Source organism: Ambystoma mexicanum, chromosome 14 (genome assembly GCF_040938575.1).
Source record: "Ambystoma mexicanum isolate Mex_15411 chromosome 14, UKY_AmexF1_1, whole genome shotgun sequence".
Lineage (NCBI taxonomy): Eukaryota > Metazoa > Chordata > Amphibia > Caudata > Ambystomatidae > Ambystoma > Ambystoma mexicanum.
In genome coordinates, this window is record NC_090940.1 from 147,167,580 (window position 1) to 147,188,769 (window position 21,190).

General features: G+C 47.7%; 1 protein-coding gene across 2 annotated transcripts in view; it reads right to left on the reverse strand.

The window, feature by feature from the left end:
• Positions 1 to 21,190, reverse strand: part of FANCM (FA complementation group M) — a 1,896,264-nt gene that overhangs the window by 1,221,999 nt on the left and 653,075 nt on the right. For both annotated transcript variants that reach the window (XM_069638749.1, XM_069638750.1), the window contains one exon: positions 289 to 421. In XM_069638749.1, the coding sequence (XP_069494850.1) occupies positions 289 to 421 (133 nt within the window). The remainder of the gene's footprint in view (positions 1 to 288; positions 422 to 21,190) is intronic.

A 21,190-nucleotide genomic window follows, 5' to 3' on the forward strand; every position in this document is an offset into this window, starting at 1 on the left:
AGGTTGTTGTTGCTCCACAGTACATACACTCCTCTTGGCTTTCCACATACAGGCAGAGATTTGACCCTGGCAAAGTTTTAAGCATAAGGTGGTAGATGCACCATTCAGAATGTAGCTGCTTACTGAAGTGCCTGCAAAGCAGGAATTGTTCAAAGGTTTTACATGCACGTGAATGAGTAGACCTCTGGGTATTACAAGTGTAGGATTTTCATAGTTTTCTGTCTGTGCAACTAGTGAGTCAAATGAAGCAATATTGGAATATGAAAATAAACAAAACACCATACGTACCTCTTGATCCATCCATGATTGTTCGGAGGTAGACATAAAAAGATCGGCTTCCCATCTGAAGCAGCAATTCAGAACCGTGAAACAAACTAATGCAAAGAGCATAGTCCCCTTCAAGAATACCTTGTTCACATTTCTAGTGAAGGAAAGCAGAGTGATCGGATCAAACAGGCTATAAAGGCAGACAAAACAAAGACCTATCAACATAAAACAAATGAGTCAAACTATACATGAAAAGCATATGTAGAGTGATGGTTTTACATAGAGCACCCATGGCGCATGTGTCTGGTACATCACATATTAGGGTGGCATGATGGAGGCTGAGCTCACACACTTATTTTCTTTTAAACAATAGATTGCAGCTCAGCATTACCTGCTGGTGAGAGAGTGTGACCATGTGCCCTAGTTGATCGAGTTTGTAGAAGGTGGGGTCGCAAAAGGGGCCATTGGTCCAAGGATAATGGTTGCTACTGTGGAGCTTTTAAAAAATAAAAAATTTAAAAAACGAGAGCGTTATTTCTGCAGGGCTTGCAGTGCTAGTACGATTGGCTACACTCACACAGGTGCTGAATCTGTTCTGAATTTCATTTAAGCCAAGAGGGGGACCCGAGCTAGTCCAAGATGTCCCCCAAGGCAGACAGACAGCGGTTTATAGTGAAAGGTTTGAATACAAAAGGATCGAATGCAATAGTTTCGAATAAAAAGGATCGAGAGAAAAAATTTGAATGGATGTTTTTCTTTTTGAGGGGGCGGGGGGTCCCCAACTAGTATTTTTTCCTATACGAAGGCAAAAAACACATTTAAAAAAAGGCATTCAATTGTTTTTTTTTTTCGGTCCTTTTGATTTGAAACTATTGCAGTTCGAAACAATGTATTCGAATTCGACCCTTTGACTGGACACCCAGACAGCAACTTGAAGTACAAGAGGGAATTGCGAACTCCAATATGGAGGGTGGTGTTCTCAGGGCTGTGGATCAGATCCATTCAGGCCGAGAGAATTAAATTTCCCGAGACCAGGCAAAACCGCCACATCTGATCCAGATTCTACCAGAGACCAGAGGGAGGATGGAAGGGGGTCCAAACTCTACAAAACCCCGAGACGGTAGGAGGAAGACCTCCTTCAGTGCTCACTGAAGAGAGCAAGAAAAGCTGGGGAAGGAGCTGAAGGTAGGAGAACGGAGCAGATCCCCTGGAGTCTGAGAAGAGCAGGAGGCAGGAGACTGCAGCACAGGCCCTAGAGAATGGAGGCAGGCGGGTGGAGGAGAGACCCAGAAGTCTGGGATAAGGAGAAGAGAGGAAGCTGCAGGGCGGGCACAGCAGGCTGGGTAAAGACAGACCCTGAAAGTGGGGCGGGGGGGGACTAAGAGACCCATTGTGATGGAAGGAATAAGACCCAATCGGCTAGGGAGGAAAAGGTCAAGTGTGCTGGGAGAAGGTGGACACAGAAGGCCAGGAGGAGGAAATCAGGGCTGAAGCATGTGCCCAAACTGGTGAAGAATGTAGGGAGGCGGAGAATAGAACACTGGTGTGGGAATATAGTGACGAGGAAAGAACAGGAAACAGAGGAAAGTAAAGCAGAGTGGGTAGAAGTATTGAACAAGGTGGGAAAGTGGGCATATTTTTCGGAAACTGAGATGAAGTTATCAGTAGGACATTTGAGTGACACCATGGGAAACTTCCATGAAGAACTCAAAGGTAGTGAAGAGGTGGAAACAAAGACCAGTGAAGGATATGGGGAGGAGGCAGTACAGAGGGGTGTAAAGGGGAATTTTGGTGATGAGAATGTAGGAGAAACATAGGGATAACCCTAAAAGGGTAGCTAACAGAGGAAAAAGCTTTTTGGAGGAGAGAGGGATTGGAGGTGGCTGGAGAAGCAAACCCCTGACAGAGCATGGACATGTGGAACCTAGTTAAAATCCTTGGCCAGCATTAGGGCAGGCTCCTGTCATCCTCTGGCTGAAAACCATCCTAGAAGTCCTGCAACTCACAACCCCATTTATGGAAACCACCCACAAACTCAAGTATGGCGCTGAGAGCCAAAGAGAAAAGACCCAGAGAACTATGGGAAACAAGATGCGGGAACCCTTAAACCAGAGACTGGATATTGAAGAGAAGTGACCTCATGAACAATGGAAAATAGGGTGCGGGAACCCTTTAAATCCAGGCCTGTGAACATACCAATTATTGCACTGATTTTCTGTGGGGTTATCCAGCTCCTGAACCTTAAGAGCATTGGCAATACTTTTGTTGAAACTGTGACTAATCGAGGGGATTTGCCCCGTCACCCTGTTAGGTCCAGGAGGTGAGCCAGCTCTGCAATACCCTCCATAGGGGTAGAGGCAAGTGGACCGGCTGGTCTGAAGATCATTGCAGAGACCTCCAACAACAGAGGACCACAATGCGTCCAAGTACAGGCGAACATGGGGACACAGAGCAAAGTAGAGTGTGATCGAGGATGCGAACACTGGGGAGAAGAATGTGTCCACGATTTAGAGTGTGAGAGAGATCCGGATACCAAAACCTTCAGGCAACGTTCTTCAAGAAAGAAGGTAACTGGGAGAATGGGGGGGGCAGGGAGATTCAAGAGGATCAGTATATCGCACAGCTAACTCGTCACAGTAGACGAAATGAAACTGAGTCAACTTGGAAAACAAATAGATACGAAGATTGCAAACCAAGAGAAAAGGTGGATAAACAGAGAACCAGTGGGACAAAACCCCCTGGGAAAGGGGGAAAACAAAGCACAATCCTGCACGAGAGCAATACAGTATTGAAGAGAGAAAAAGACAGGGCTATGAACCAACAGACAAACCAGATACAAACCCCAGTGATTCAGGAATAGTGACTGTTAGGAACTAAAAGTAAAAATCCAGGAAAAACTTATGCCTTCAGGAGAAGGGCACAACCAGGTCAATGACCAAAACCTAAAAAACGGCTAAAAGAGAGCCAAAAGGGATTCAATGTCGAGAGAAAGGGCAACATCCCACTTAGGGAATTAAAGGAATTAATACAAGAAGTAACAAGAGACTACTTGCGGATTGTATGTTAAAGACTGCTACTAGCAGTACCCTCCGGTAAAACGAGATATTCTCCTGACCCAAGTTAGTTTTCTCTTGGTGGTAGGGTCAGTTAAGGTAGTTTTGGACAGCAGATATGTTTCTTTGGACCTTCACGACTGACAAACAAGCACCTTAGTTGGTTATATAGGCAGGGACCAGCCATAGTTAGAACAAAAGTTATGCTTTCTACGTTGACTTTATTAAACAAGAATATATCATGTTCTCTGAGAGTCTCTCTTTTCGATCTGACTCGCCACATAACACTTTACTTTCACAAAAGTTAGTTTCTTTGAATAAACTGAGAATCAGGAGGATGTAATTGCAGTGCAATACCATGGAGTAAGCAGCAAAACTGAGGAGTTCCAGGAAGAGAGCATAGAGGAAGCAGTTGGCGCTTTGCCACTAGATGGCCATGACTGGAAGCTTTTGGTGTGCTTGGCACTGCACCCTAGCTGTCAGTGCCCATCCCCCATATTAATACATGTGATGGGGAAAGCCTATGAAGAGCACCACAAGTAGTGCACAGAGGGAACACTCGGTGCTCTGACGCTGGCTGGCCATGAATAGAAGCTGTCATTGTCCTCAGGGCGGCAATCTTTCAGTGCCCCTCCCCCATATTTCCTGTGCTTATTCTCCACTTGTTTGAGAAGAAGGGAAGTGTGGCACAGTGAAGTCTTGCCAATTAACTGGTGGAGCTAGGATTTTGTAATTCGCTATTCTCGTTTGAATTCTGACAGCATTCTGCCTACATATTTAAGCCCCACAGTGTCCTGCTGCACACTGCAGTCTTGTAGAAGGGCCAAAAAGGTAGGTTAGCTGCTTTTGATGGAATGGAGAGTACACATATTCTCAGAAGTAAAAAGCAGTCTCCAAATCAATCGTGGAGAATACTGAACTCAAATGAGGGATTTGGTTCTAATTGTAATCCCATTGTGACTATTGCATCGTGCATGTTCACTAGAGCAAATAGGGAAACATCAAAATGGTTCTCTGCCTAAGATAACAGACTACTTTCAGACAATGAGAAATCAAAGCAAGTAGGTGGATAATTTGCAAGCTAATATGCCTAAAATGGTGCAGAGTCACAAAAAGAGTTGCTAGATGAACCAGGCTCGGTTTATCTGAACAGGTGCGAGTCTCGAAGAAGAGGTTATTTTTCTATCCCAAAGGGGAAGAACGGACATGGCAATAAGCCATTAGGGTATCTGGATACAGGGGTCTTTCCCATGGGAAAATGGGGCATACTGCATCTTAACCAGTGGAGCCAAGACCTCTCCCCCACGGCTATCTCTTCCCATGTAATCCTCCCTCATAAAACCGCCCTTAGGGTTAGGATTAGGTAGCGGCTGCCATCCCCTGGCCACATGGGAAGAGGCTACTGCCAGGTAAAACGTGATGACTCCATTGGATTTATCACAGTAGATTCTCTGCTGAAAATTCCCTGGCATTAAATCCTGACAAGATTAAGGCAATGATTGTGGGTCCCTCTGGGTATAGGAAAAGAAAATGTATATGGAATTTAGAAGGAAAGCATGTAGAGGTAGTTCAGGGGTATGTTTACTTGGGATACCCTATTTATTCAAAGTTATTTCTGAAGAATTCTTCAATTAGACTAAGGAATTAAATATATCCAGTTTTGGCTAAAAAAATAAAGATGGGCAGGAAACATGGAGAATTTTCTTGGATGCCTCAGTTAAATGGTTATCGATCTAAACGTATACCAATCGAAAGTTACACCCCCCTCACGCTTCCCCCTACTCTTCTCCTTCTCACCCATAATACCGTGTGATAGTCACCAAGACAGCCTTCTCTATGAAAATCTCCTCCCAACAGGTGCTTCCTTGCTCCTCTAGAACTATCGAGGACAACATGGCTTCTCTTGCTCCATCCTAGGCTGAGTTCAGTAACCACTCCTTTGCCACTGGCTCCTTCCCTTCAGCCCCTCAAGCACTCCCTTGTGCACCCTCTCCTAAACAAGATGTCTGCGGACCCTTCCTGCCCGGCTAACTACTGCCCTTTCTCCATTTGGGCAAACTTCTGGATAAATTGGTCATCTCCCAACGAATTCATCATATTGAATCTGTTGGCTGCCTGCACAACCACCAGTCTGGCTTCAGAGCAGTCAGAGGCACGGAAACTGCTCCCCTGAACACCCGTGAAGGCCTGCTCTCAAATCTAGACTCCTTCTGCCCTTATTCTCCTCGATCTGTCCTCTGCCTTTGACACAGTCAATCATTCCATTCTCATAAATAGGCTCTGTGATACCCTTGGTATCATGGACTGGGCACTGGATTAATTAACCTCTTTCCACTTGAATCGGCCCCTTTCTCTCCTCTACCTCACTCTCGACCTGTGCCATCCCTCAGGGCTCCATCCTCTCGCCGTGGCTTTTCAACATATACTTTGCCCACTTGATCTCCACCTTTTCTCCTCATTTTCAGCATTATGCTGATGCCACACAGCTTTCCTTTAAGCTTCTACCCCTCTTCCACCTCTTCCTCCTCTCATATTCCTGACCATCTGACTGCTATTCAGGCTTGGTGTGCTGCTAATGATCTCCGCCGTAACGCCAGTAAGACTGAGATCCTTCTCATTGGGACCTGTATTGCCTCTTTCCTGCCTACACTCTGGACGCTCTCCTTGGGCCCCCTGCCCATCTTCGATGACGACTCTCTCCTTCTCACCTCATATCGCTGAACTTGCCAAGAAGGCCCACTATCAGCTTCACCTCCTCACAGGCATTCTCCCTTTCCTTACCCTCCCCCAGAAACTCAATGTCTCCAGAGCTGTGGCTCTCTCTAGGCTAGATTATTGCAATAGCCTCTTCCTTAATCTGCCTCTCTCCTCACTCCACCCTCCAACTAATCCAGAATAGGACTGTAATACTTAACCATGGCCTCAAGCCAGACACTGGGTCTCTCCAGCCCTAAACTCTTGCCACTGGCTCCCGGGAATTGCAAGGATCAAATTCAAGACCCTCAGAATCATCCACAAGGCTTTCTGGGGCCTGGGACTTGGCTACATTCAACTCTCCCCCCTAAATACCATACCTCCCTGCTAGAGTCCTTCAGTCCTCTAGCTCCAACTTTGCAGATCAGATGTTTCTCCAAGCAGAGAGTGGGGGGTGGATCTCACTGTTCAATAGGAGTCTCCCTCTGGAACGGCCTTGCTGCCCCTCTCCATCTTGAGCCGGATCTCCGTAAGATCTAGAAGCTCCTCAAGACCTTGCTTTTCTCCTCCTCCTCTCTCCCCCTCCCCTGACTAGTTCTCCTCCTGCCACTATGACTGGATGCCTGTGTCCCTTATGAGTCTCCCCTAGGTCAGGCCATCCATTGTCCAGTCTCTCCTCTCATCCCTTCCTACCAGCAGTCGCCTCGGGCTCCCTTCCCTGATTAGCACCCTCACACTATTATCCTACCCTTGGCTTCCCCTGGCACTAGCCCACCTGGGCACCCTTTAGCACTTGCCCAGCCCCTGGGACCCCTCGCTCCAGCAAGTCTCCCTCTTCTCTATCCCCCATCCCATCCCTTTCCCTGACCTGCCCCCTCCCCCTGCACTTGTTGATACTGCTCTTGCACGATCCAAATGTCTAAAGGGCTAGTAGGACTGTTAGTGTTTTTTGATATGTACCTCCGCCCCCCTCTTTTTGTCTTGTGGCACCAGGAAACACTTTCCGCTGTAAATAAAATAAATACAAATAAAATTATACCAAATGGAAATTTAACTAAATCTGGACCGGGAAGCATTAAATAAACCGGAAGGTTATATTTTAAGACTACACTCGGGCTTGCCTCCGGGTAACTCCAGTCGTAGTGATAAGCGAACCTGCATTAAAGGCCTTACTGGCTTGGGTAAGATAATACAGGCAAAGGATGCACTCTAAAATTCAATATGATGACGCTGCTGCTAACATATATGGCATTTTAAAGTGTCTATAGGAAGAGAGATTGTACAGTGATTAGTGACTTTATGACGACTGTCATGCTTTCCGGAAATCTATTGATGTGAAGGAGGATGCTCTAGAGAATATTGCTATCTTTAGGAAAGCAGTATTTAATAAAATAGATTCATGGGATCGAGAGCGTAATTATGAACAGCCACATAGGAAAATATCTCTGAGAGAATATATAGGGATCTTCCAGGTCTTTAAAGTGCGGTAGAAGTATTATATTAGACTTCATAATACGTTTGGTGCAAGAACCTTCCTGAGATTTAAATTAAACTTGCTGTCTACCGAGACAGTAATGGGTGCATGGAAGAAAGTCCCACAAATGTGCTAACTGGTTGTATCTGTAAAAGGAATTTGTGTTGAGACTTTTCGTGCCAGCTTTTTACAGAGTGGCACAATTTGGAAGAAGAGAGAATTTAAACATTTGGTCTTTTTTACATAATGTGAGTATGTTGAATAATTATCTCTTTTTGAAAAGACTAATTGTGGGAATGCTAATATCGCTTGTGATCATCATGGTCTGATTTTGACATATCATTTGTAATAAGTATTTTAAAGAGTAATAGTAAATTGGAAATTTTCTTTTTAGGTATACATTTTTTATGTTGATTTTAATAGTTGGGTGTGTCTGTATTAAGCAATTTTGATTGTAGGTCCATTTTAGTCAAGGCTAAATTATGTATGTACAAATTATGCTGTGTATTTTGTTATTCAGCAGACCGTTAATGTAAACCATAATAATCATTAATGTCTACGCTAATGGGACCATCTTGGTCCAAGGCCCCCAGGCCAACCTTCACCTCTTCGATAGACCCTTCCCACACCTCATCAACTTCCTCCCCTCTCCTGCTGTCCCCCCTCCTCTATCCTTGGCTACCTTGCCTCTACCCTCCCTCCCTGCCCCCTCTCGTGCTCCTTCTTCACCTCCTTCCTCAAAACCTCCGCAGGGCGTACCTCTGATCTGTACCCCTCCCCGGAAGTTCAAGGATGGCAGCCTTCTCCACATTGCCACTCTAAACACTCGCTCTGCCATCAAGCACTCCTCCGATATCTGTCACCTTCTTGAGGAACTGGACCTCGACGTCCTCTGTCTCACTGAGACTTGGTTCACAGCCTGCTCTGCCACCAGCTTTGACACACTCCTACCTGACGGTTACAAGATCCTCTCCATGCCCAGGCCTAACCGTGCAGGGGGTGGTGTTGCCCTTATCTTCCCTGAGTGGATTCCTGCCACTGTCACTCCCACTCAGACCTACTCCTCTTTTGAATGTCTTGTCTGCCGACTCTCTCTCTCTCTCCTAGCCATTCCCTTACCGTGGCTACTATCTATCGGCCACCTGGTCAAATTTCCTCCTTCCTCTCTGAGTGGGCTGACCTCTCCTCCTCACTCCTGTCCTCAACCACTCAACTCCTCCTTCTTGGCGACTTCAACATCCACCTTGATGCCTCCAGTCCCCCCACTTGTCTCTTTCGTGACCTCTGCGACTCTCTCTCACTCTCTATTCTCCCGTCTGGGCCCACTCACTCTGCTGGGCACACTCTTGATGCTCTGATCTCTTCTGACCTTCCCCTCTCCGTCCCTCTCTCCACTCCTCTCTCCTGGAGCGATCACTTTCTCCTATCCTCCCACCTCACCCTCCCTACCCCTCAGGCAAAGCCACCCTCTTCACTGCCACCCACCTTCTCGGTCATCCGACCCATGAAGCGTGTGTCAGTTGAGGCTTTTGCTGCTACCTTCTCTCCCCCCCTGCCCCTTCGGCTGACTCCCACCCTGACACAGCCCTCTCCATGCTCCACTCTGCTATATCTGCTACTCTTGATATCCTTGTCCCCGTCATGAGATTCCGCCTGAAGCCCAAAGCCAAATGTAACTCCTGGTATGACTCGGATCTCGTCACCCTAAAACGCAAGTGCAGGGTTGCTGAGAGGAAATGGCGTGCTTCATGTTCATCCTCTGACAAACTGGCCTGCCGCCTGCTTCAAAGGCAGTACCGGCTCTCCGTTCTCACCAAGAAGAGAGCCCTTATCCAAGCCTGCATCTCTGCGGCATCAAACAACTCCACCGAACTCTTTAAAATCTGCAAGGAGCTGGCCAACCCTGTTGCAGTCTCTACCTCTCCTGTCCCCTCCCAGGCCCTCTGCACTGCACTGGCCTCTCACTTCATCTCTAAAACTCAGGACATCCTGTCCTCGCTCTCCTCCTCTCACCTCCCTCCCTCCCTACCCGGCTCTTCCTCTGGCCCTTCTGCGGTCAACCCTCCTGCCTCTTTCTCTGCCTTTCCACCCTTCTCTGCTGACGAGGTTTCCAGACAAGTCCGATCAATGAAAGTCTCGTCTAAACAGGTTCACCCCTGTTCCTCCAAAACTATCAAGGACCACATCGACTCCCTGGCTCCTGCCCTGGCTGACTTTTGCAACCACTCCTTCGCCTCTGGAGTCTTCCCTTCCCCCCTCAAGCACTCCCTTGTGCACCCTCTTCTCAAGAAACCCTCTTCCGACCCCTCCTGCCCGGCTAACTATCGCCCTATCTCCATCACTCCCTTCCTGGGCAAGCTCCTGGAGAAACTGGCCATCTCCCAGCTTAACCTCCATGCTGAATCTGTTGGTAGTCTTCATGACCATCAATCTGGCTTCAGAGCTGCCAGAAGCACGGAAACTGCTCTTCTGAACATCCGTGAAGATCTGCTCCTGAACCTCGATTCCAACACTCCGTGTGTTCTCATTCTGCTCGATCTCTCCTCTGCCTTTGACACTGTCAACCATGCCATCCTGCTCAACCGTCTCCGGGAAAACCTGGGTATCACTGGTCAGGCTCTGGGTGGCTGACCTCTTCCTTTCAAATCGACCCTCCCAGGTCCAACTGGGGTCCTTCCTCTCCGACATCTTTTTCTCCACCTGTGGTGTCCCCCAGGGATCTAATCTCTCTCCCTGGCTGTTCAACCAGTATCTGGCTCTCCTTGCCCACCGCATCGCCGCTCTCTGCCCTAATTTCCAGTGCTATGCGGACGATACCCAGCTCATTTTCAGGCTACCCTCAGCCTCCCCCTCTCCTTCCCTCATCTCTGACTGTCTGTCTGCTATCCAAGAATGGTGTGCCGCCAATGACCTCTGCCTTAATGCCAGTAAGACTGAGATTCTACTCATCGATACTCCCACTCCCTCCTTCCCTGCAGCTCTCTGGCCTGCCTCCCTTGGCCCCCTCCCTGCTCCTACCTGCAAGGCAAAAAACCTTGGGGTCATCTTCGACTCCACACTCTCCTTCTCTCCTCATATTTCTGACTTCGCCAAGAGGTCACACTACCAGCTGCACCTCCTCAGAGGTATTCTTCCCTTCCTCTCCTTCCCCCAGAAGCTCACTGTCTCCCGAGCCCTGGTTCTCTCGAAGCTGGATTACTGTAACAGCCTCTATCTTAATCTGCCTGCCTCCACTCTCCGCCCTCTGCAACTCATCCAGAACAGAACTGCGAGACTTGTCCTTGGCCTCAAGCCCAGGGACCGTATCTCTCCAGGACTGAAATCTGTACACTGGCTCCCAGTGGCTGCAAGGATTAAGTTCAAAACCCTCTGCATTGTCCACAAGGCCTTCTGGGGCCTGGGTCCTAAATACCTTCAACTCTCTCTTCCCAAATATCTTCCTCCCCGAGCCCTTCGCTCATCCGCCTCCAACTCCCTCATGGTCAGCCGCTTCTCGAAGCAACGAGCTGGGGGTAGATCTCTCTCCGCGGCAGGGGCCTCCCTCTGGAACAGCCTTCCTGCCTCCCTGAAACTTGAGGAGAACCACCTCCGGTTCCGGAAGCACCTCAAAACCTTCCTCTTTGCTTCTGCTTTCTCTCTCCCTCTCCCCTGCTGAACAGCTAATTAATTCTTCACTAAACTGCACTGATCCTGCAACTGGACCACTCTAAACTGCCTTCGGTCCTGATCCCAGTCACTGATCCCCTGGAACCCCTCTGCACTACGGGACTGTCTCTGTATCCCTACAGCCCCCCCCTTCCCCAGCACTTGTTCTGCACTTACCTTGCACTTGCCACTAGCTGGCCCTTTTTTATTTATTACTTACGCCACTTACCTTTACTGCACTTCCCCCCCTCCCCTTCCCCTTGCACTTTTTCCCCCCTCCCCCACCCCTGCACTTGTGCGATCTGAATGACACCTGGCCTAGTAGGATCGTTTGTTTTGTCTCCCCTTGTTCCTCCCCTCCCTGCCTCGTCGCGCCTTGAAACACCTGTGTATAGGCGCGTTACAAATACCATATCATATCATATCATATAATAATAAAAAATAAAATGTTTTTATGCTGCCACTTTATGCAAGGTACAAAGATACAATGACTAAACACGCAATCTTTATAAGGGAACAGCTCCCTACCACATAGAATTCTATATGTAACTGCACCATACTTCCTACTTAAGCGTCTGATGTGAAATTCTACACATGACCCTTCACTGTAGGTCCCACTTATGAGAGGCAATTAGAAACAGGGACGTTGGGTGATGAGCAAGTGTTGGAGGCCATAAGAGCCTAAATCAATTACAGATCGAGAACGGATACTTCTCACTCGCAGATCCTATATGGCTCATAACTTGTAGCAAACTAGATGAATTTAGTAGATTAACCGAGGTGAAAAAGGATTCTATTGTTACGACACTTTCGGTGAGCACTGGGGAAGGGGGGTGGGAGGTGTAAGAAAACCTGCCAAAGTGGGCATCTTCAGAATTGAACTTGCAGCACAGAGCTACCACCCCATTGATGAACTAGCAGAGAAGCAAACATTGCTGAAAGAGGTACATTTGTGGCTCAGCAGGTCTCTGACCCTGATTGGCACAACTGTCTGTATTGTCTTCTCCCAAATGCCCTCCCCCAAAACCTCTAAACAGCTTTATTTCTTGTATTTCACTCCACACAGTCACAATATCTGAATGAAAGGCTCTGGGTAACCCCAGACGTCCCTGCTGCCACATTTCGGCAGTGTCAGGCCACTGTAGCTCAGAAACAATTGTTTGGGATTTGTTCAAGTGTACAGAAACTGCAGAGGAGTGGAGACCAAGCTCGAGAGCGTGCAGACTCATGCCATATTACTCAGGCAAGCCACAGTTCAAGGCTACACTGAGCTGGATGTTCATGGCATAGGAGCAGGCACGGAGAGGTTAACCATTAAAGGAGCAAAGCCAAAAGCCAGTACAGCCCTCTGTCGCCAACCACTGCTGGTGTGTGAGGCTCATACTAAAGTTAACCTTCAGACATGAGTGCCCCCTTCCCACAACTGCAGCCTCCCTAGCACACCTGTGTTTATGCGGTACAGAGCAGGAGCAGTCACCAAGGCAATGCAGACCTCTGCTTACAGTGGAAGATTAGCATCTCCAGAGGCAGTGTTTGCATTCTTTCAACTCTGTTGGAACATATGCGATTGGGCCTGTGTAGCTGCTGCCTTTTAAGAATGCTGCATTACAGAGGAGGATGAAATCACTAGATTAAGGATAAAGGAGGAGCACTAACACTCTGGTGCAGCGCGGCATATAGTTCCCAGACAATACGCAGCTGCATAGAAAAAGGCCCACTGTCAAAACCACAGAAAGCTGGATCAGGCTATAAAAATGGATAAGTATGTGGTAAAACGACTTGACTGAAAACTACAGATAAACGACGCAGTGTTCAAAATGACAGGACATATCACACTGTAAATCGGGAGCTTGTGCAAGGAAGACCATAAGTTAGCACTGAGGGGAAGATTTATGTCAGCATCCAATGCCAGTTATACCAAAACAGACAGATTCGCCATCTGCGATGGATGGATAGATGGAAGGGGCAAACAGAAACTGAAAAGACAGCAGTGAGGAGGACCGCATGAACCAGAGAGCATACCTAAGACAACAGACCATAACCTATGCTAAGTGGAGGAAAGAAGAAACAGGGAAACTAAGAGCAAGGCCAACATCCAAAAGGTATGTTAAGAGAACAAACCGGGAGCAAGAGAAAAAATGATTAATGTTGAGGCCTGTGCTCTATTGCCCGCAGAGAAAGGCAACTAGTAACAGCAATTCCTCTGCCCCCTCCAGCCCTTATCTCTGAGCTATTCACACTCTCTGTTCCACTCTACCACTAATAACCCTCCACCAACACCTGACCTTCAATTCTAATCCCTTTAACATTTCACTCTCTCCCCCTTGTCATGTGCATTGCCAGATTCCACCCTTTTCACCCTCCTTGCTCCTCACTCCCTCCTTCCCATCCTCCCCTCTCGTTCCTACCTCTCCTCCTTGTCCTTCCCCTATTTCTCATGTCTACTCCCTTGGTCAATCCCCTTCCCCGTACACTCTCTTCCTCTTCTTCCCTTCCATATCATCGTAACCTCATCTACCCCTCACTCCAACCCTCCAGCCTAATCAACATTGCCCTTTGGAAGGTCAGATCTCTTTGCAATAAGACTGCAGCTGTTTTAGATATGTTCCTCCGTCTTAACATTCACTTCCTCTGTCTGACCGAAACTTGGATCCCACCTCACAACTCTACGGTACTTGCCTCTCTTACAACCCCCTCCTCTTCCTTTTATCATATCTCCCGTCCTACTGGTCGTGGCGGAGGCGTTGGTCTCCTCTTCCACCCTAAACACCTTTCATCTACCTCCTCTGTCGCTTCCTACCTTCCCTTCTTTTGAATACTTATTTAAATCCTTCATCTTCTCTCACCCCATCTCCTTCCTAATTATCCATAGACCTCCTGGACCCCTTTCCTCCTTCTACGACGATCTTGACCACCTCCTTTCTCTTATCTCCCCCTCCCTCTCTCCCCTCACAGTACTTGGTGGCTTCAACATTCACCTTTCCACTCCCCCTCAACCCTCACCTCTTCTCTCCATTCTTGACCTCATTTTTAACTCAACCTACTACTCCTCCCAAGTTTCCTCACTACCTATCTATCTGATCATGCTCTTCTCTCTTTCTCCCTTACCCCCTGCTCCTCTCCTCCCATTCCCTTACCCTCCGTCAACTCTTTTACTCGACGTGACCTCCTGAACTTCAACCCCTCTCTGTTGCTTGAAACCTTCTCTTCCTCCTCTCCACGGTGTCCACGGTTCTTCAGGGTGTCCGGTCAAAGTTTTGACTCAAAAAGGGTTGAATGACAAAAGGGTCGAGTCAATTCGACCGAAAACAAAAGGATCGAAATTTTTTTTTAAATGTATATTTTTTTTTTGCTTTAGTATAGTTTAAAAAAGGTGTTTTTACACCAAAAACAGGGGTTTAGGGGGACCCCCCCCAAAAAAAACATTTCAACCCTTTTTTTCGGTCGAATTGACTCGACCCTTTTGTCATTTGACCCTTTTGAGTCGAAACTTTGACCTATAACCGTTCTCCACTCTCCCACCTGATCTTGCCCTATCTTCTGTCTTCCTCCATCTCCTCTAATCTTGATCAACTCTACCCACTCTCCTCTTTCCGTCCTACCCAACAGCCTTCCCAACCATGGCTCTCTCCTCACCTCTTGTCCATGCCTTGTCTCCTCCGTCAACTTGAGCGACGCTGGCTCAAATCCCCTACTCTTTCTCACCTAACCACCTACTTCTCTCATCACTCTCTCTATGATTCTTGTCTTAACTCTGCTAAACGCTCCTACTTTTCTAACCTCCTGCACTCACAAGCCTCTCATCCTTGTATCTTTCAAACTCTCTCGTCTGCTCTCTCCTCCTACCCCTGACCCCTCCTTTTCCTCTCCTCTCAATCCTTCTGACTTTGCTGAATTCTTCTCTGCTACAATTCTCTCGTCGCCAAAAAATGAACTCTTCTCCTCCCTGCTCCCCTCCCCCTCCCTCCCTCCTTCCACTCCCCCTCTGCTTATATGTCTGAATTCTCTCCTATCACTCCCTCGGACGTCTCCCTCCTCCTACCTAAATCCCACCCTACTGCTGCCCGTTCTGATCCCATCCCTACCCTTCTTATGCCTAATATTTACCCCTCTCTCATTGTTTATCTTACCTCCTTCTTCAATATCTGTTTCTCCGCAGCCTCCTTCCCTACTGCCTTCAAGCACGCCACTATTATCCCTATCTTGAAGAAACCTTCTGCTAATCCCCTTCTTGCTTCCAACTATCGTCCAATCTCACTTCTACCTTTTCTCTCTAAATTACTCGAACGCTTAGCCTACTCTTAGCTCTCGACCTTTGTCACAAACCTCTCTCTCCTTCCCCCTTCTCAATCTGGCTTCCGCCCCAAACACTCCACTGAGACCGCTCTCACCCAAGTCCTTAACTCCCTCCTCAACGCTCGCTACTCTAAGCAATCTTCAATCCTCATTCTCCTTGACCTGTCTGCTGCCTTCAATACTGTCGATCACCCTTTACTTCTCAATACTCTTTCCTCCTTTGGCTTCAAAGGCTCTGTCCTTAACTGGCTCTCCTCTTACCTCTCCCAATGTTCTTTTGCTATCTCTTGGGGTGGTCCATACTCTCCTACCTTCCCTCTGGACTATGGCGTTCCCCAGAGCTCTGTCCTGGGTCCCTTCTTATTCTCTCTTTTCACTTCACTCCTCGCCCCCATCATCTCCTCCTTCGGGATCTCTCACCATTTCTACGCTGATGACACCCAACTATATCTCTCCTATTCTTCCTTTACCTCTGACCTACATCTAAAGCTCTCTTCTGGTCTTACCGCCATTAAAAACTGGATGTCATCTCACTATCTTTCTCTTAACACTAAAAACAGAAGTATTATTCTTTCCCTCTAACACACTTCCTTCCCCCACTCCCACCTCCTCCCATTCATTTTCCCCCTTCTAACCTTCCTATTTCCACCCATGCTCGTAATCTAGGCATTTACTTCGATCCTTCCCTCACTTTTTCACATCATATCTTCCTTACTTCTCGCGCATGTCGCTACCACCTCTTTAATATCCGCAAAGTCCGCTCCTCTCTCACCTTTCATGCTACCAAACTTTAATCTCCTCCCTCATTTTCTCTCGCCTCTTCTATTGTTCTTCCCTCTTCCTTGGTCTCCCTGCCTCCCACCTTGTCCCCCCTCAAATCTCTCTACCACTCTGCAATCCGTACCCTCTGCCTTCTCTCTCCCTTTCACTCCATCTCTAACTCTCTATCTAATGTAGGCTGGCTTCCTTTCCACTCCCAACTTAAATTTCACTTCCTTTGTCTTGTCTTTAAATCTCTCCATGACCTTGCCCCTCCATATCTCTCCTCTCCTCTCATTCCACACTCCCTCTCGCTCGCTCCCTTCGCTCCGCTGATCTCTTCTTACTTTGTCCCCCCTCTCCCTTGTGTCTCTTCTCGTTTCCTCTCCTTGCCTCTTTACACTGGAACTCCCTGCCTCTTTCTATCCCCTCCATCCCCACCTATTCTTCATTCCATTCCTCCTTGAAATCACTCCTTCATTCCCCCCTCCCTGACACCCTATCCCCTTTTTTCCCTTTCTCTCTCTCTCTTTCTCCCCCTAGTGCCCCATCTTAGTTTTCTTCATCTTCCCCGCCTTCTTTCCTATGGCTCTCTTCCTACTATTTACTTGACTCCCTAATATCTCTCTCCCTCATCCTTCCTTCCCCACCCCCCTCTTCTTCTCCTCCTTCTCATATGTAAACTGTTCTACATACTGTTTTTTGGTTTGATTCATGTACATTGTTGCTTCTACTGTTCCATATTTGATGTATCCTTGTTGTTAAACTGTAAAGCACTTTGGATTAAGGCGCTATATAAATACAATACTATAATTATCATAATGCTGTGAAAGCTCAGCACAAGTCATAGAATCATTGAAAAAGAGAACTGATGCATTGTTGTGAAATTTAGTCCATGCATCATTAGAATGCGATCGAAACTCAATCCTAGTCAAAGAATCAATGAGGGAAAGAACGACTGGTGCATTTTGGTACCTGAAGGGTCTTGCCCCTAGGATGAATCCAGCGGCGTCATCACTAAACACCAGCCTAATGTCTCCTCCCATGTGGCATGGGGAAGGCAGCCGCTAGCTGATCCCAACCCTGGGGTTTGTATCATGAGGGAGGATCACATGGGAGGAGACGGCTGTCAAGGGGAAGTGGTAACTCCGTTAGGAAGTACGCAGGTTTCATCCGCTTCAAAGGAGATTTCCCTAAAGCCTAAATGTCTAATGGCATGCTGTCTTTGTACGGTTAAGTCTCCCAGAACACCCCAGAGTGCCAAACATGAAGACCTATTTAATAAGCATGAAAATGGTACACTAGGGGATCAGGAAGTTAATATTAAAACTTCTAGATGTTATGATTCTGCTGTATGTCAAGGTCCTAAACCCAAAGGCGAAACACCAACTCTTAATAATCTCCCCTAAATTTGAACACTCTCAGTTACCCAATCAGATTGGGTTGACTAATAAACAAACAAGAACATTATGGACTTCAAGTCCCATAATGCTCATAGTACTAAGATGAGGAAGAAGGGCTCAGAGTCCGCAAAGTGTTATGAGTGGTCTAGTTGTTTAATTGGGAAGCACCTGAGCGGGACCTTCAAAACCTTAAAGGACTTTCAGGTGCGAAAGCAGCAGCAGGGAGAAGCCAAAACCGATGTCGGCGTTGTGGCGGAAGCAGGACGCTGTGTAGGAGATGTGACAGAGGTCGAGGAAACAGGGCCAGAGGATGCGCAGCGGGAAGCGGTGCTGAAGCAAGTCACACTGTGTGGGAAAGAAGCTCACAACACACTGTCAAAGGCTACGGCATTGAATTTGCACTGGAAAGTGTGCAGAGCTACAAGGGCTCGATTGAAGGTCGGCACGCGTGGTGATAGACCATCAGGAGAAGTCTAAAGCAGAAGAAGCCCCGTAGAGACCCGCAGCAACACCAGTGAGTCAGAAGAAGACCCAAAGGCATACCTGTGAGTTGGCCTGAAGGAGGTGACTCTGGGGCGCTCTAAAGGAGACCACCAAGTGAGAAAAAGTATTTTGAAAACCGAACCGTTGAACTAAGGCAATCTGGGCGCACCTCTCCAAACAGGGGATCAATATAACCTGCATTGCCAAAGACTGATATACAGACAAATTAGGCGCAACTCTCCCAACCAGGGATACCAATTGAATTATTGTAACCCCCATTGTTAAGTCAGCAGAAGAGTGACACAAAGGCAAAATGGGTACAACTCTCCCAGAAAGATGTTATGTGGGAGACAATTGTAACCAGCATTGCCAACTGCCAAGAGGTTACATAGTCAGAAAACCAAGGCTGCAGGAGCAAAGTACTCCTTGTATAAGAGACCAAGGCGGAGAGGACTGTAACCTGCAGTGCTTAAAGCCAATTAGACAACCAAGAGAACCATTATTATTTTGTGGAATATCAATTTGGGAAGATATGCGACACATCCTGTTGAGAGTCAAAAGACTAGCAAGAGAAGCAGTTGTTGGTTTATGTTTATTTTTCTGAACTTATATAGCGCACCAGGTACCCAAAGGCTTAAGGGCGCTCAACATACAAACACAAGAAACAAAGCGGGCTGCAGATGCTAGCCCAGTGACAGGCCAGAATATGGGCGCCATGGGTCGTTATAACAATGTAATGGAGAGAAATGAGGTTAGGAGAAGAGGACTGTTCAACTATTTCTTGAAGACCTCCGTAGATGCAATAATTCTCAATGAAGGCATTAAAACGTTCCATGCCTGGGGGGGCCGCCGATGCAAAAGCAGCATCCCTGGACTTCTTAGTTTTACATCGGGGGATAGTAAGAAGATTAGAGTCATCTGACCTAAGAGGTCTTGTGCTTTGCTTTAAAATTATGACTTCTTTCATGTACACGGGCATTTCTCCCTGCACACATTTGTGGGTGATGAGAAGCAGCCTAAAGGGAACTCTGGCCTGAATGGGCAGCCAAGAGAGACTTCTTCTTGCTTCCGTCACATGATCTCTTTTCGTGAGACATTTAACAACGCTTACAGCCCCATTCTGAATAACCTGGACACGGTGAAAGCCTGATAACGGCAGGCCCACTAAAAGGCTACAACAGTAATCTATTTTGGAGCCTATGATTGCCCTTGCCAATGTTTCGGAATGTCTTTCCGATATAAACGGTCAGAGGCAGCGGAATAGTTTAATAAAATATGAGGCCGAAGAAATCCGGCTGTTGACCTGGGCCTTATATTCAAATTTTTGTCTAAATAGATTTCCAAGGTCTCCACCTTACACATAACACTGATGTTACAATTATCTATATTAAAATTCCTATAGCTGGGTCTGAGTTTCTCAAGTTTGGTCTCTGGCCCAACTAATAGGAGGCTCGGTTTTAGAGCTGTTACTGGCTAAACCATTATCCACCATCCAGTGCTGAATTTTTTGATAGATTTTGTTAATAAGTATTTTGTCGTCCAAGTGTGATCCTGAAATGGGAATAACACACCGAGTGTCATCGTCGTACTTAGCAAATATGATCCCTTCATTTTCCAACATCTGGAAAAAGGGGATCATAAAGATATTGTAAAAGCAGGGCGACACACAGGCTCCCTGTGGAACACCATACATAAGAGTAATGGGTTTAGCTTCTGCATTATCACTAGCTACCCCAACTTGCCTTCCCTTTAAGAAGGAGGTAGTCCACTCAGTGGCTGCCTGGGAGAACTTAGCAAAAACAAAGAGGTGATGGCTGGAAGGTTTAGAATTAATCTTAACCACTGGCAATGCTCTGGGCAACCCTCCAGACCACTGTTCTTCGCCTGCCAAGCCATTACAGAAGGGAAAGACCATATGCAAATCAGGCTTGGCCCCACCCCAAAAGTGGCAGTCCAGCCCTAACTGCTAGGCCACATCCCTTCTGCACGAGACCACAAGCATCCCCAAACATGTTTCGCCCTTGTTGGGGCTCATCAGTGAGGAGTAACTTGGTGGCGGCAGCTGCTGACTGATTTGCACATGGCTGGTCCCCTTTTGCAATGGCGCAGACGGGCTAAAAAACGGTGGTGTGGAAGGTTGGACCAGAGCAATTGCCAGTGGTTTAGATTCATTCGAAACCTTCCACCCATCACTTTTGTGGTCAGTTTGTTTCTCCTTGTGAGAGGGGGTATGCCCAGACGTGGGTCCGTTGCTCACTGCGCCACAGGGAACTAGGCTGCACCTCACTGAGGAGGTCCAACAAGGCCGAAACATGTCTGGGGTTGCTTGGTTTTCTGTGCAGAGGGGACCTGGCCTAGCAGTTTGGGCTGGGCTGCTACCTTCGGTGGCGGCAGCTGCTGACTGATTTGCAGATGGCTGGTCCCCTTTTGCAATGGCGCAGACGGGCTAAAAAACGGTGGTGTGGAAGGTTGGCCCAGAGCAATTGCCAGTGTTTTAGATTCATTCGAGACCTTCCACCCATCACTTTTGTGGTCAGTTTGTTTCTCCTTGTGAGAGGGGGTATGCCCAGACGTGGGTCCCTTGCTCACTGCGCCACAGGGAACTAGGCTGCACCTCACTGAGGAGGTCCAACAAGGCCGAAACATGTCTGGGGTTGCTTGGTTTTCTGTGCAGAGGGGACCTGGCCTAGCAGTTTGGGCTGGGCTGCTACCTTCGGTGGCGGCAGCTGCTGACTGATTTGCAGATGGCTGGTCCCCTTTTGCAATGGCGCAGACGGGCTAAAAAACGGTGGTGTGGAAGGTTGGCCCAGAGCAATTGCCAGTGGTTTAGATTCATTCGAAACCTTCCACCCATCACTTTTGTGGTCAGTTTGTTTCTCCTTGTGAGAGGGGGTATGCCCAGACGTGGGTCCCTTGCTCGCTGCGCCACAGGGAACTAGGCTGCACCTCACTGAGGAGGTCCAACAAGGCCGAAACATGTCTGGGGTTGCTTGGTTTTCTGTGCAGAGGGGACCTGGCCTAGCAGTTCGGGCTGGGCTGCTACCTTCGGTGGCGGCAGCTGCTGACTGATTTGCACATGGCTGGTCCCCTTTTGCAATGGCGCAGACGCGCTAAAA